At 40.6% G+C, this 14,195-nt stretch overlaps 1 protein-coding gene across 1 annotated transcript in view; it reads right to left on the bottom strand.

Annotated features, from left to right (window-relative positions):
* Window positions 1–14,195, bottom strand: part of LOC126416333 (uncharacterized) — a 391,314-nt gene that overhangs the window by 70,844 nt on the left and 306,275 nt on the right. The window contains exon 11 of the mRNA XM_050084000.1: window positions 1,608–1,769. Within this exon, the coding sequence (XP_049939957.1) occupies window positions 1,608–1,769 (162 nt within the window). The remainder of the gene's footprint in view (window positions 1–1,607; window positions 1,770–14,195) is intronic.

Below are 14,195 nucleotides of genomic sequence, written 5' to 3'. Positions count from 1 at the left end.
ATACATCTCTCACTATCACCTACTCCAGTCTGGTCACAAATATCACCTATCCCATCAAAGGCAGGTCTACCTGTGAAACCAGTCATGTGATCTTCAAGCTAAGCTGCAACCACTGTGCTGCATTCTATGTGAGCATGACAACTAACAAACAGTCTGTCTGCATGAATGGCCACCGACAAACTGTGGCTAAGAAACAACTGGACCACCCTGTTGCTGAGCACGTCACACAACATGACATTCTTCATTTCAATGACTGCTTCATAGCCTGTGCCAACAACACCAGCTTTTCTGAATTGTGCAGGTGGGAACTCTTCCTGCAATGTATCCTATGTTCCCACAATCCTCCTGGCATTAGTCATTGTCAGTCATTGTCCTCACCCATCTATCCCCTTCTCTGTTCCCATTCCAGCGCAACACAGCCCTCTATTCCACCTATGCACCCAGTCTTTCTACTTCTCTCCTTTTCCAGTCACCCGCCCCTCCCCTTGTTCCCCGCCGTCCGTGTAAACTCTTGACGGTGCATAGCTGCCCTACCCTCTCTCCATCTCATCCCTGCATGCTCTACACTTGTCCCCTACCCCTACCCTGCTAACTCTCCCTATGCCCGCCCTTGGGCATGTGTGTGTGTGTGTGTGTGTGTGTGTGGCTGAAAGCTTATTTTGTGACAGTATTTTTCTTGTGCCTAGCTGCGACTCGGCATCTCCGCTATATGGTGAGTAGCAACTATTCTTTTCATAATATTGTTACATTCCATCCTCTATTTTTCATTTTTTAAATACTAGGGTGCAACAATTTGTGACAACAGGACATGGAATAATCACATAGGCTCAATTTTAGGAAAAGAAGATGGCAAATTCCTGTTTATTGGTAGGATACTGAGAAGATGCAGCCAATCTGCAAATGAGATTGCTTACAAAACACTTGTGCATATCATCATAGAATATTGCTGAAGTGTGTAGTACCCAAACCGAATAGGACTGACAGGGTATAGCAGATGTGTTCAAAGAAAGGCAGCATAAACAGTTATAGGTTTATTTGACCAACTGGAGAGTGTGACAGAGGAGCTGAAAAAACAGAACTGGGTAATGCTTGAAGATAGATGTAAGCTATCCTGTGAAAGACTACTTACAAAGTTTCAACAACAAACTTTAAGTATGAAATCTTGGAATATACTACAACTCCCTACACAGGTATTATGCATACAAGATCTGACTAATTAATGCACAGAAGTGTTTGAGCAATTATTCTTACCACAATCAATATGTTTATGGAATGGAAATAGGTACTATTAACTTGCACACTGAGAAATACCCCCTCTTCTATGCACTTCATAATGTTTAGCAGAGTATGAATGTCGATGGAGATGTAGTTTGTCAAATTGTAGGGACATAAAAATCTGATAGTATTTGCAGTGGTCTAAAGTCTGATGCAATGATATCAGTTTTGGTCTGTGAGTGTAATACCTACTAAAATTAAAATAATATACTTTAAGTGATAATATCTTATAAAATATAAAGGTAATATTCTAGTTGATATTACATAAATTACAAAATTTTTAATATAATAAAGTGCAAAGAAATTTTCAGTTACCAGCTCATTGCTTTTACCTTTCTCTTTCTCTTTGTCCTCCTTATCTGAGAAATACAGTCCGAGGTAAACCCAAACAACTCCTATTAAGGGGATAATCATCAGGAACAATGTACATATAGTTCTTGATACATCAGCTGCTGGAAATGTACGTTCTACATTGTCATAGGGTCGCAAAGGGTCTGTGAAAAATAAATAAGATGCATAAAATAAATTATTTGCAATATAAAAAAGAAACACAAGAAAGTCATTTAAAAATTGCGGTTATTTCATTTTTTATTTACCAGGTTCAGTGGGACCATACAAGCCGAAGTTATTTTGTCACAGAGTGAGTGTACATAGCTTATAGATTGAAACAATGGAAAATCCAGAGTGGAAGAATAATAATATTATGAAAAGATAGTTGCTACTCACTACGTAGTGGAGATACTGAGTCGTGGATAGGCACAACAAAAAGGCTGTCACCAAAGCTTTTGGCCAAATAAGCCTTCATCAGAATTAGATAACACGCGCGCGTGCGCCCTCTCTCTCTCTCTCTCTCTCTCTCTCTCTCTCTCTCTCTCACACACACACACACACACACACACACACACACATACACACTCATACAAACACAACTCACATACACATGACTGCAGTCTCTGGCCTTGGTAGCCGTCTGTGTCACGTAAGCTGTGCAGCGAGTTACGTTAATTTAAGTATTAACTGTATTTTTCTTACTTGTCACTTCTTCTTCTGTGTGTTTTTGCTTTTAAGAAGCTTTAATAGTCAAGTGCTAGTAATAGTGTTCCATAGATTTCGTGTTTGTTTTGAATACAGTCAGAGAGAGTCCCTTTGGTCAGCCATAGTGCCAGTAGCATCAGTGTCGTCGTAACTGCCGTCTGTGTCACATCTGCTGTGCAGCGAGCTACGTCTGAACTGCATTTTTCTTACTTGTCACTTCTTCTTCCGTGTGTTTTTGCTTTTAGGAAGCTTTAATTGTCGAGTGGTAGTAATAGTGTTACATAGATTTCATGTTTCTTTTGAATACAATCAGAGAGGGTTCCTTTAGTCAGCCACAGTGCCAGTAGTGCTAGTGTTTGTTTTGAATACAGTCCAGAGACAGGTAGTGCTATTTTCATTGTCTTCTACAAGAAGTGTCTAGTAACCACAGTTTATTCAACTTTACGCCGCCTTTACTGAATTAGCAGTCTAGTTAAAGCTTGATTAACTCTCTACACTAAATTGATTTCTTAGGATGGATAGGATGTGTGACTGCTGTGCACGGACGCAGGAGGAGCTGGCCACTGTTCGCGAACAGCTGAACGTGTTGATGACCGCCGTCAGCTGTCTTCAGGCTGCTGCCTTGGAGTGCAACGGCAGTGGTTGAGTCTGGTGCGTTGCATGGTACACCCCATGTGTTACATGCTTTACCCACTGTCCCTGCTGTCGAGACATCTACGTGGGTAACGGGCAGGGTTGGCCCACCCTCTCCTCAAGGGGAGTAGCGGCGTTCATGGTGCACAAGGCAGAGGGTCAATGTGGAGGCTGGCCAGGTGGCGTCGCCCGCTCTGCCTGTGAGTGGACATGTGGCCGCTCCTTCAGCAAGGTCCGAGCAAGCACACCGGGGGAGGGGTTTATTAGTGATTGGGAGCTCCAACATTAGGCGGGTGATGGAGCCCCTTAGGGAAATAGCGGAAAGGTCGGGGAAGAAGGCCAGTGTTCACTCTGTCTGCTTGCTGGGGGGTCTCATCTGAGATGTGGAGGAGGCCCTGCTGGCAGCGATAGAGAGCACTGGGTGCTCCCAACTGCAAATTGTTGCTCATGTTGGCACCAATGACTCCTGCTGTCTGGGTTCAGAGGTCATCCTCAGTTCATACAGGTGGTTGGCGGAGTTGGTAAAGGCAGAAAACCTAGCTCACAGGGTGGTATCTGAGCTAACTATTTGTAGTATCGTTCCCAGAACCGTTTGTGGTCCTCTGGTTTGGAGCCGAGTGGAAGGCTTAAACCACAGGCTCAGACGATTCTGGGGAGATCTGGGGTGCAAATTTCTCAACCTCCGCTATCGCATGGAGAAATGTAGGGTCCCCCTGAATAGATCAGGCGTGCACTACACGCAGGAAGTGGCTACAAGGGTAGCGGAGTACATGTGGAGTGCACATGTGGGTTTTTTAGGTTAGAGAATTCCCTCCCTAGGCCCGACAAGACGCCTCCTGAAACGTGGCAAGGTAGGAGTAGGCAGAATGCAACAGGGAATAACAATATTAATCTGCTAATAGTAAACTGCAGGAGCGTCTATAGAAAGGTCCCAGAACTGCTCTCATTAATAAATGGTCACAATGCCCACATGGTACTAGGGACAGAAAGTTGGCTGAAACCAGATATAAACAGTAATGATATTCTAAATTCAGATTGGAATGTATACCACAGAGACAGGCTGAACAGTGAAGGGGTAGGCATGTTTATAGCGATAAGAAGTGCAATAGTATCGAAGGAAATTGACGGAGATCCGAAATGTGAAATAATTTGGGTGAAGGTCACAGTTAAAGCAGGCTCAGACATGGTAATTGGATGTCTCTATAGGCCCTCTGGCTCAGCAGCTGTTGTGGCTGAGCACCTGAAGGATAATTTGGAAAATATTTCAAGTAGATGTCCCCACCATGTTATAGTCCTGGGTGGAGATTTTAATTTGCCGGATATAGACTGGGAGACTCAAATGTTCATAATGGATGGCAGGGACAAAGAATCCAGTGAAATTTTTTTAAAGTGCTTTGTCTGAAAACTACCTTGAGCCGTTAAACAGAGAACCAACTTGTGGTGATAACATATTGGACCTTCTGGTGACAAACAGACCCGAACTATTTGAAACAGCGCAGAACAGGGAATCAGCAATCATAAAGCGGTTACTGCATCGATGATTTCAGCCGTAAATTGAAATATTAAAAAAGATAGGGAGATTTTTATGTTTAGCAAAAGTGACAAAAAGCTAATTTCAGAGTACCTGATGGCTCAACACAAAAGTTTTGTCTCAAGTACAGATAGTGTTGAGGATCAGTGGACAAAGTTCAAAACCATCGTACAATATGTGATAGATATCGTAAGAGATGGAAAAGAGCCACTGTGGTACAACAAACGAGTTAGAAAACTGCTGCAGAAGCAAAGGGAACTTCACAGCAAACATAAACATAGCCAAAGCCTTGCAGACAAACAAAAATTATGCGAAGCGAAATGTAGTGGGAGGAGGGCTATGCAAGAGGCGTTCAATGAATTCGAAAGTAAAGTTCTATGTACTGACTTGGCAGAAAATCCTAAGAAATTTTGGGCTTATGTCAAAGTGGTAGGTGGATCAAAGCAAAATGTCCAGACACTCTGTGACCAAAATGGTACTGAAACAGAGGATGACAGACTAAAGGCCGAAATACTAAATGTCTTTTTCCAAAGCTGTTTCACAGAAGAAGGCTGCACTGTAGTTCCTTCTCTAGATTGTTGCACAGATGACAAAATGGTAGATACCGAAACAGATGACAGAGGGATAGAGAAACAATTAAAATTGCTCAAAAGAGGAAAGGCCGCTGGACCTGATGGGATACTAGTTCGATTTTACACAGAGTATGCAAACGACCTTGCCCCCCTTGTTGCAGCGGCGTACTGTAGGTCTCTAGAAGAGCGTAGCATTCCAAAGGATTGGAAAAGGGCACAGGTCATCCGCGTTTTCAAGAAGGGACGTCAAACAGATGCGCAGAACTATAGATCTATATCTCTAACATTGATCAGTTGTAGAATTTTGGAACACGTACTATGTCCGAGTATAATGACTTTTCTGGAGACTAGAAATCTACTCTGTACGAATCAGCATGGGTTTTGAAAAAGACGATCGTGTGAAATCCAGCTTGCGCTATTCATCCACGAGACTCAGAGGGCCATAGACACGGGTTCCCAGGTAGATGCTGTGTTTCTTGACTTCCACAAGGCGTTCGATACAGTTCCCCACAGTCGTTTAATGAACAAAGTAAGAGCATATGGACTATCAGACCAATTGTGTGATTGGATTGAAGAGTTCCTAGATAACAGAATGCAGCAAGTCATTCTCAATGGAGAGAAGTCTTCCGAGGTAAGAGCGATTTCAGGTGTGCCACAGGGGAGTGTCGTAGGACTGTTGCTATTCACAATATAAGGTACATAAATGACCTTGTGGATGACATCGGAAGTTCACTGAGCAGCAATAACATGCTTACATTTACAGTGTTAGGTAGAAAGTAACTCACTATTCTGATTGAAAGAAAGACTTTAGGATTCTTGTAAGGGGGTAAGCTGACACAGCCATGACAAAAAAGGGTCTTGCATGTTTTACATCTGTTGCCCAAAATGCCTGGAAGTGTTGCCACAGGCATTTTCTGTAAGCATTCCAGTCTTTTGCTGCATTGTCATACACAGAGAACAGAGGTGGATATGTTGCTGGCCTTGTCGCAGGTTGTGTCAGTGCAGTTGTTAAACTGGAAACAGCAACTGTCAGCACCTGCTGTTGCTTGAGAAGAGATATAAGCACTACCTCCATGGAAATTATACTCAAAGGACTAATGATTGAAGTGGGCATGTGGAGTTGAATCCCATCCTTCTTGCCAGTAAGCACTGTAATCAAAGAACACTGCACTGTTATTCATTGCTCACACAGTTCACACAAGTAAAAGACAAGATACAATAAAAGCAATGCACAAGTGGTCAGTGGAGACTGGCACTCTGGCCTACATATTCATTAGTCCAACAGGAGGTGCAGCCGGCAGGCTGTGCACACAGCTGCTGTCTTATTAGCAGGCCAGATGGCCTCTACTGGCCAAATAAAACACAAACTTCACTTGTGAACTATGATATGGCACACACATAAATTTGGTAGTTACAACACTAACGAAATGCTAATGTCAATTTAGGAAACAAAAATTCTTAGAATGGAGATTGGTGCTCTGCTGAACAGTGGCATAAATGTCAGTGTAGTAGCAATGAATTTGTACGAAGAACTATGTGCATTTTCAGTACGTGTGTTTGGAAAATCCAAAGTAGTTCGTAACAAAAGTAAATCAGTACATGACCGGGTGCTGATGAGGTTTATAATATAACAGGAAGAATATTTTACATCAGTTACATGTTTGGACACAATAAATAAGTTTCTTTGAGAATTATATGATTATGTGGAAGGACGTTAATGAGAGAAAAATTATTTTTATAGGGTATGTGATATGAATAAATGATAGTGATGAACAGTTAAGTCTTACTATGATGCAGGGGTTGCAATTAATCCCCATGGATTTCTATGTGCTGATGCAGAAAATATCAGAGAAAGACGTAAATTGCAATGTATGACAGAAATTAGGGAGGATTTATGATTTGAATGAGTGTATAAAAATATTTAGTCCAATGTACTGCAAAAATGTACAGCAATATTTTTATTGGATGCAGGAATATGAACCATTCTATACAAAACCTCACCCTCTACAATTTGCAAAAAGGAATGTCATGGATACAGCCATCCACAAAACATTTTTCCCTGAGGGGGTAAGATTCAAGACTTGCCAGTTTCTGTGTAACTGATACAATGGGTGTGAAGCATGTTTCACCCAAGAATTAAGTTTGACAAGAAGTACACAAAACTTATTCTATTTCAAAACTTTGAAAGTTATCTTCTTAGTGTTTTTAAAGTGCACTAGTTTTCTCTAATACCTAAATGCTGTGCATTTCAATAGTATATTCAAAGTACATCTTTTTATGTTGGTCACATGAATATGGATACCACCTGTTTGATTCAACAGCCTGAAATTACATCCTCGTATGATTATATTCAGAATATCTGAGTTATGAAATACAACCAGAAAATATCCACAAAAATATTTTTTCCGTACTTCTATAATGTTTGGTTGAAACTGAAAACTAAAAGTCTGAAAAGGGAAAACAAGTAGGAATTACTGAGAAAATCCTGTGGGGTATCAACAAAAATGTCACATTAACACACCTTGTAATGGAGAAACAGGAAACACAAGAAAGACTCATTTACCTCTAATGCAATTTACAACACTTTGTTTTCTTATAAAACTTCATGTCTGTTCACATTAATGGATGTTTTACATTAACTTGAAGATCTGTATTTTTAGTGTTCACAGGCATAGCTGAAGGTGGACAAAAGTGTTCTGGGAGCAGCACTTGTTAGACTGGTTATCTAAAGCATAGCCTGAGGTGAGTATTCTACTAAATGAATGTGGAAAACCTCCAAAAACGATCCTCTGATTGGCTGGTAAAATGAACTTCTTGCAGTCTGGGGCTGCACCGAGGTAATCCTTGTCTCTCCTGTTTGTCACATAATTGATCAGCATGCCAACTGGAATGCAGAATTTGTAGCACTGTGACTGCATATGGTGCAGCGTTGCACCCGCAAACTTTGACTAGGTCCAAGCCCGGGAGAACGCTTTTTTTTTTAACCTTTAAATTTCACACAGTTGTCCCTCACTTCTAGCACAGAAAGTGGTATTTTCTTTTTTTGACTGATGTGTTGACATTAAGTATAGATCTACACACCTACAATACATCATGGTTCTATTCTTCTGAGTGTACTATAATTGCTCTGTCATATAGAATTGAATGTGGAAGCAACAAACCATTAGGGATTTTCTTTTTCCACAGAGAAATGGTAAACTACTGTCGTAATTTCAACGTGTATCAGTAGGAGAGGATGCATGATTGTCATGTATACTGCTGCAGTATTATCATGTTGGGTATTAATAACAGATCCATGCTCCAGGGTGTTAGGCTGGCTCCTATCTGCAGCTCCCTAAGGGCTGAATGAAGAAGTGACAGAGGAAAGGTTGAAGACATTACACAATGAATTTTTATTCTGAAGTGGAGTGTGCACTATATGAAACATCCTAGCAGATTTAAATTGTGTTTTGGATAGAGACTTGAACTTGGAATCTTTGTCTTTCAGGAGCAAGTGTTCTAGCTGCTGAGCTACTCAAGCAGTATGCATGCCCAGCCCTCACAGCTTCACTTCCGCTGCTATTTCATGGGAGGAGTTGTACCCAGATTGCAAGAGGGGCAAGTGTGTCCTCTTGCCTGCCGCCTCCCCCACCCTTCCCCCTTTCCCTTGTGGGCACCTATGATCACAGAACAAGATATAAAAAGAATGTTAAGAGATGGAATTATGAAGCATTATGAATGTTATGCTAACTAGCAACATGTGAATAGCACAAATAATCGATGTGTTTGCATATTAACTGATGCTAGAGCAATTGGTTCAAAATGGCTCTGAGCACTATGGGACTCAACTGCTGTGGTTATCAGTCCCCTAGAACTTAGAACTACTTAAACCTAACTAACCTAAGGACATCACACACATCGAACCTGTGACCGTAGCAGTCGCACGGTTCCGGACTGCGCGCCTAGAACTGCGAGACCACCGCGGCCGGCGCTAGAGCAATTGACAGAATGTTACTGCAACATCTAAAATTGAGACAAATTCTTTTTTCCTTCTTTTATTGTATATGATGAGCCTTTGTGGGAGCAGCACAAAAATGCAGATTTATAAAACATCAGATTGTGAAAAGGCAATGAATAGCACAGAGATGGCACCATATGAAATACTGTCTTGGTGGAAGTTGGACTGTTGGAAAGTATGTTAATCAATTGTATTAAATTTCCATTTAGCAGCAAAATGGATACATAGGGGAAAATGAAGTGACCACTGGGCACATGAGAGAATGTAACAAAAATGTTGAGAAATTAGCAAGGAGACAAGAGGAGGAGGAAGAAGAAGAAGAAAAAGAAGAAGAAGAAGAAGAAAAAGAAGAAGAAGAAGCTGCAGATCTGATAACAATGATGTACTCAGAAACTTTAAGGAATGATGTTCATAGCAGAAACTATTAAATTCTTGAGTGTGAACTGAGGTGCACAATGTAATGTGCCTAAGGTATGCAAGATTGTGTCTATGGGTATTGGTGTATTCAGTTTATGATGTGGAATTCTCACTTTCATACACAAATCCTGACAAATAATTACAGACTTACTTTTGAAGTAGGGACTGCATAAATAATTAATTATGTCTGTGATCTTGGCACATCCACTAAAATCAACTACCAGTATTTTTTATTTTATTATTTGTCTTTTCCAGTTGAGATACTGACTAATTATTTGAGTTTAAAAATTTAGTTTTATAAGTTCAAGTTAATTTAACAAATGTAAAAAGGTCTTAAAAGGAACAAATATTATTTTGCATTGACTCAAATAAATCTTTGTGGTGTATTTCCTTTGGACTGTATTATCTTTGAATTGGTGTCAAAATCTTTCTGGCAGGCAATATTATTGGAAGTTAGTTCTGAGTACGATCTTATCAAGGAAGACAGTAAGCTGTTGTTGATTGACCGAGGCGGTGAAGTTCTCTAGCATGTGAACATCCTGTACAAATGTAAGGTGTGAGGTGACATGAACAGACAATAGAGTGAATAAGCACAACAAAGTTATTCCAGCAGTTTAACTTGATAAAACATGTTCCAAATAAGTCCTGCAAAATTAAAAAATGAACTCATGGACTTTCTACAGATAATAGGTTGATCATGTACAAGTCAACATGAGGGCCTAGACATAAGTTGCATAAAAAATGTACATTTTCTGCTTTCAGAAAACTTTAAATTATATTGCAAAAATACTTGTGAATTATCTCAAGTAAGTTGCAATTACAGTTAACTCCCACATAACATTTAACTTCATGAAGAATGATAGTAGGCAATAACATTACAACAAGCAGTGATCTTCCCTATGCCCCATCAGTGATGAGAGGAAGGAAACATTGATGTGTGGTGCAATAAAAAGTGTTAGACACACTGTTTTGACAGAGGGTGAATGATCACGTGTAGGTTTAATAAGGGAAGTTAACATTCTCACATGATATACTGCGAACTATGGATGAAGGGCAACATGCAGATTCCATATTTATAGTTTCCAGAAAGCATTTGACACAGTGCACCATTGCAGGCTTTTAACAAAAGTACAAGCATATGGAATAACTTCACAGATATGTGAGTGGTTCAAAGACATCTTCCATAATAGAACCCAATATGTTGTCCTCGATGATGAATGCTCATCAGAGACAAGGGTACCATCAGGAGTGCCCCAGGGAAGTGTGATAGGACCGCTGTTGTTATCTATATACATAAATGATTTGGCAGACATGGTGGGCTGCAATCTGTGGTCCTTTGCTGATCATGCTTTAGATTACGGTAACATGTCAAAGTTGAGTGACTGTAGGAAGATACTAAATGACGTAGACAAAATTTCCAGTTGGTGTGATGAATGGCAGCTAATCCTAAATGTGGAAAAATGTAAGTTAATTCAGATGAGTAGGAAGATGAAACCTGTAATGTTCAGATCCAGTGTTACTAGTGTCCTGCTTGACACAGTCAAGTCATTTAAATATCTGGGTGTAATATTGCAAAGCGATACGAGATGGAATGAGCTTGTAACAGCTGTGGTAGGGAAGGTGAATGGTTGACTTCAGTTTCTTGGGAGAATTTTAGGAAAGAGTGGGTCACCTGTAAATGGGAATTTCTGGAGGGAAAGCAACATTCTTTTCAAGAAACACTTTAGAAAAAATTTATGGAACTGGCATTTGAAGCTGACTACCGAACAATTCCACTGCTGCCAATATACATTGCCCGTAAGTACCATGAAGATAAGATATGAGAAATTAGGACTTATATGGAGACAAATAGACAGTCATTTTCCCCCCACTCTATCTGCGAGTGAAACAGGAGAGGAAATGATAAGTAGTGGTACAGGGAATCCTCCACCACACACTGTAAGGTGGCTTGTGGTCTACCTACACTATGTGATTAATAGTATCCAAACACCCCCAAAAACATACATTTTTCATATTAGGTGCATTGTGCTGCCACCTACTGCCAGGTACTCCACATCAGCGGCCTCAGTAGTCATTAGACATCATCAGAGAGCAGAATGGGACACTCTACAGAACTCACGGACTTCGAACGTGGTCAGGTGATTGGATGTCACTTGCGTCATATGTCTGTATGCAAGATTTCCACACTCCCAAACATCCCTAGGTTTCTGATGTGATAGTGAAGTGGAAACACACAAAAGAGTACAGGCCGACCTCATCTGTTGACTGACAGAGACCGCTGACAGTTGAAGAAGGTCGTAATGTGCAATAGGCAGACATCTATCTGCACCGTCACACAGGAATTCCAACTGCTTCAGGACCACTGCAAGTACTATGAGAGTTAGGTGAGAGGTGAGAAAACTTTGATTTCATGGTCATGCAGCTGCTCATAAGCTGCACATCACCTTTATTAATGCCAAATGCCACCTCGCTTGGGGTAAAGAGCATAAACATTGGACAATTGAACAGTGGAAAAACGTTGTGTGGATTGCCAAATCACAGTATACAATGTGGTGATCCGATGGCGGGGTGTGGGTATGGCGAATGCCTGGTGAACATCATCTGCCAGCGTGTGTAGTGCCAACAGTAAAATTCGGACTCAGTGGTGTTATAGTGCGGTCATATTTTTCAGGAGGGGATTGCACCCCTTGTTGTTTTGCATGGCAATATCACAGCACCGGCCTACATTGGTGTTTTAAGCACCTTCTTGCTTCCAACTGTTGAAGAGCAATTCAGGGATGGCAATTGCATCTTTCAACACCTGTTCGTAATGCATGGCCTGTAGCGGGGTGGTTACATGACAGTAACATCCCTGTAATGGACTGGTCTGCATAGAGTCCTCATCTGAATCCTACAGAATTTGTAGAATGCTGACTTCACGCCAGGCCTCGCTGACTGACATTGATACCTCTCCTCAGTGCAGCATTTGTGAAGAATGGGCTGCTATTCCCCAAGACCCAAGAAACCTTCCAGCACCTGATTGAATGTATGTCTGCTAGTGGAAGCTATCATCAAGGCTAAGGGTGGGCCAAAACCATATTGAAATCCAGCATTACCGATGGAGGGCACCACGAACTTGTAAGTCATTTTCAGCAAGGTGTCCGGATACTTTTGATCACATAGTGTATGTAGCTGTACAGGTACATGCCTCACATGTTGTCCAACAAACATTGTATGGCATGGGTCTGAAGTAGTATCTTACAATACAATCAGTAGCATACAATGTGACAATCAGGCACAGCAGTGGCAGAGGTTAGTATCTGTTGATATTTCAGGATTCTTTCAGATGGTTAAGCTAAGTTGGTGGGTAAAAACTGCTCTTACCGGAACCTGACTTGTTCTCATAGTTGCAACATAAATACAATGTGTGTGTTTTTTAAAGTAAATACTGTATTGAAATAACAATAAAAAAGTAGACCTTTCTTAGCAATTTTATTTCCGCATGAGATCCTGAACTTTCATCTATTTTTCTTCATAGCTCCCATTGTAACTTACAGCCATCTACTGAATACCTTCCTCATACAGAAATATGTTGCCTGATTTTGACATCATCATCATCATCATCATCATCATCGTGGTGCTGACCACTCAGATGGTTCTTCAAATGCAGGAACACATGGTAGTCACTGGGTGCTACATTGGAGCTGTGTGGAGAGTGATAAAGTTGTTCACAGCCATATGTTCCAGTCAGCTCTTGAGTTTAATTGGCCATATGTGGACAGGCATTGTCATGAAGCAAAATGATCCCCTTACTCAATCTCATGCCTTTTGTTTCGGGTTGAATGATACAATTTTTTTAAGGACTCACAATAAGTCATAAAATTTATGTTGTCACCAAGGGACAAAAATCCACAAGCAACACCACCCTTCTGTCCCAAAAACTGTACACATGATATTCTGGGATGGAATTTTTTGCCTGAATATAACTTTCTTGAATAATATTGAATGCCACCATTCCGTGGATTGGTGCTTTGATTAAAGCGTATTGTAAGCCAACCGCATTTAATCACCTCTGACAATTTGGCTTCAAAACTTGTCATCTACCTCACAGTACCAATCTAGGAACATCAAAGAGTGACTGAGCGCAATGTAGGGAGGCAGGTGTGTGTGTGTGTGTTTTTCCTACAAGCTTGAAAAAGGAAGTTTATTCCAAAAGCTAGCAAAGCTCTGTGTCTTTTGTTTGTGTACCTATTGATGATGCAGTGCTTCTGCCTTTTGGTGAGTCATCTTCTTTATTTCTAAATAATTTGTAATGGCTAAACATTTGCTTTTGTGCATCTCAGTCAGCATTTTGGTACCCTGCATAAGCATAACTTTCAATAATTTAAAATTTCTGTAACAACTGCATAAAGTAAACTTCTTGACACTAGAGGAAACTCATTACATAATTTCAAAATCACAAAGCGTGTGTTCTTTCCCACTTTTTCATAAACTTTCTGCAAAAAATTGTCAGTAATGACTGAGGGTCACCTGCTTTATTCCTCATCATGCACATTCATATGGCCATCTTTAAAAGCTCTCGCCCATTTCTGTACCATCCCAACACTCACAATGTTTTCTCCATGCATTTCACTGATCTGATGATGAATTTCAACAACTTTCACACCTTTAGCACAAAGAAAATGAATAACAGCACATATTTCACAAATGGCAGGATTATCAGCCTGAGGAGGCATTTCAAACACTCACAAACAAT

Source organism: Schistocerca serialis, chromosome 8 (genome assembly GCF_023864345.2).
Source record: "Schistocerca serialis cubense isolate TAMUIC-IGC-003099 chromosome 8, iqSchSeri2.2, whole genome shotgun sequence".
Lineage (NCBI taxonomy): Eukaryota > Metazoa > Arthropoda > Insecta > Orthoptera > Acrididae > Schistocerca > Schistocerca serialis.
The sequence above is the reverse complement of the archived record's forward strand: the minus strand, read 5'-3'. Positions and strand labels throughout refer to the sequence as shown.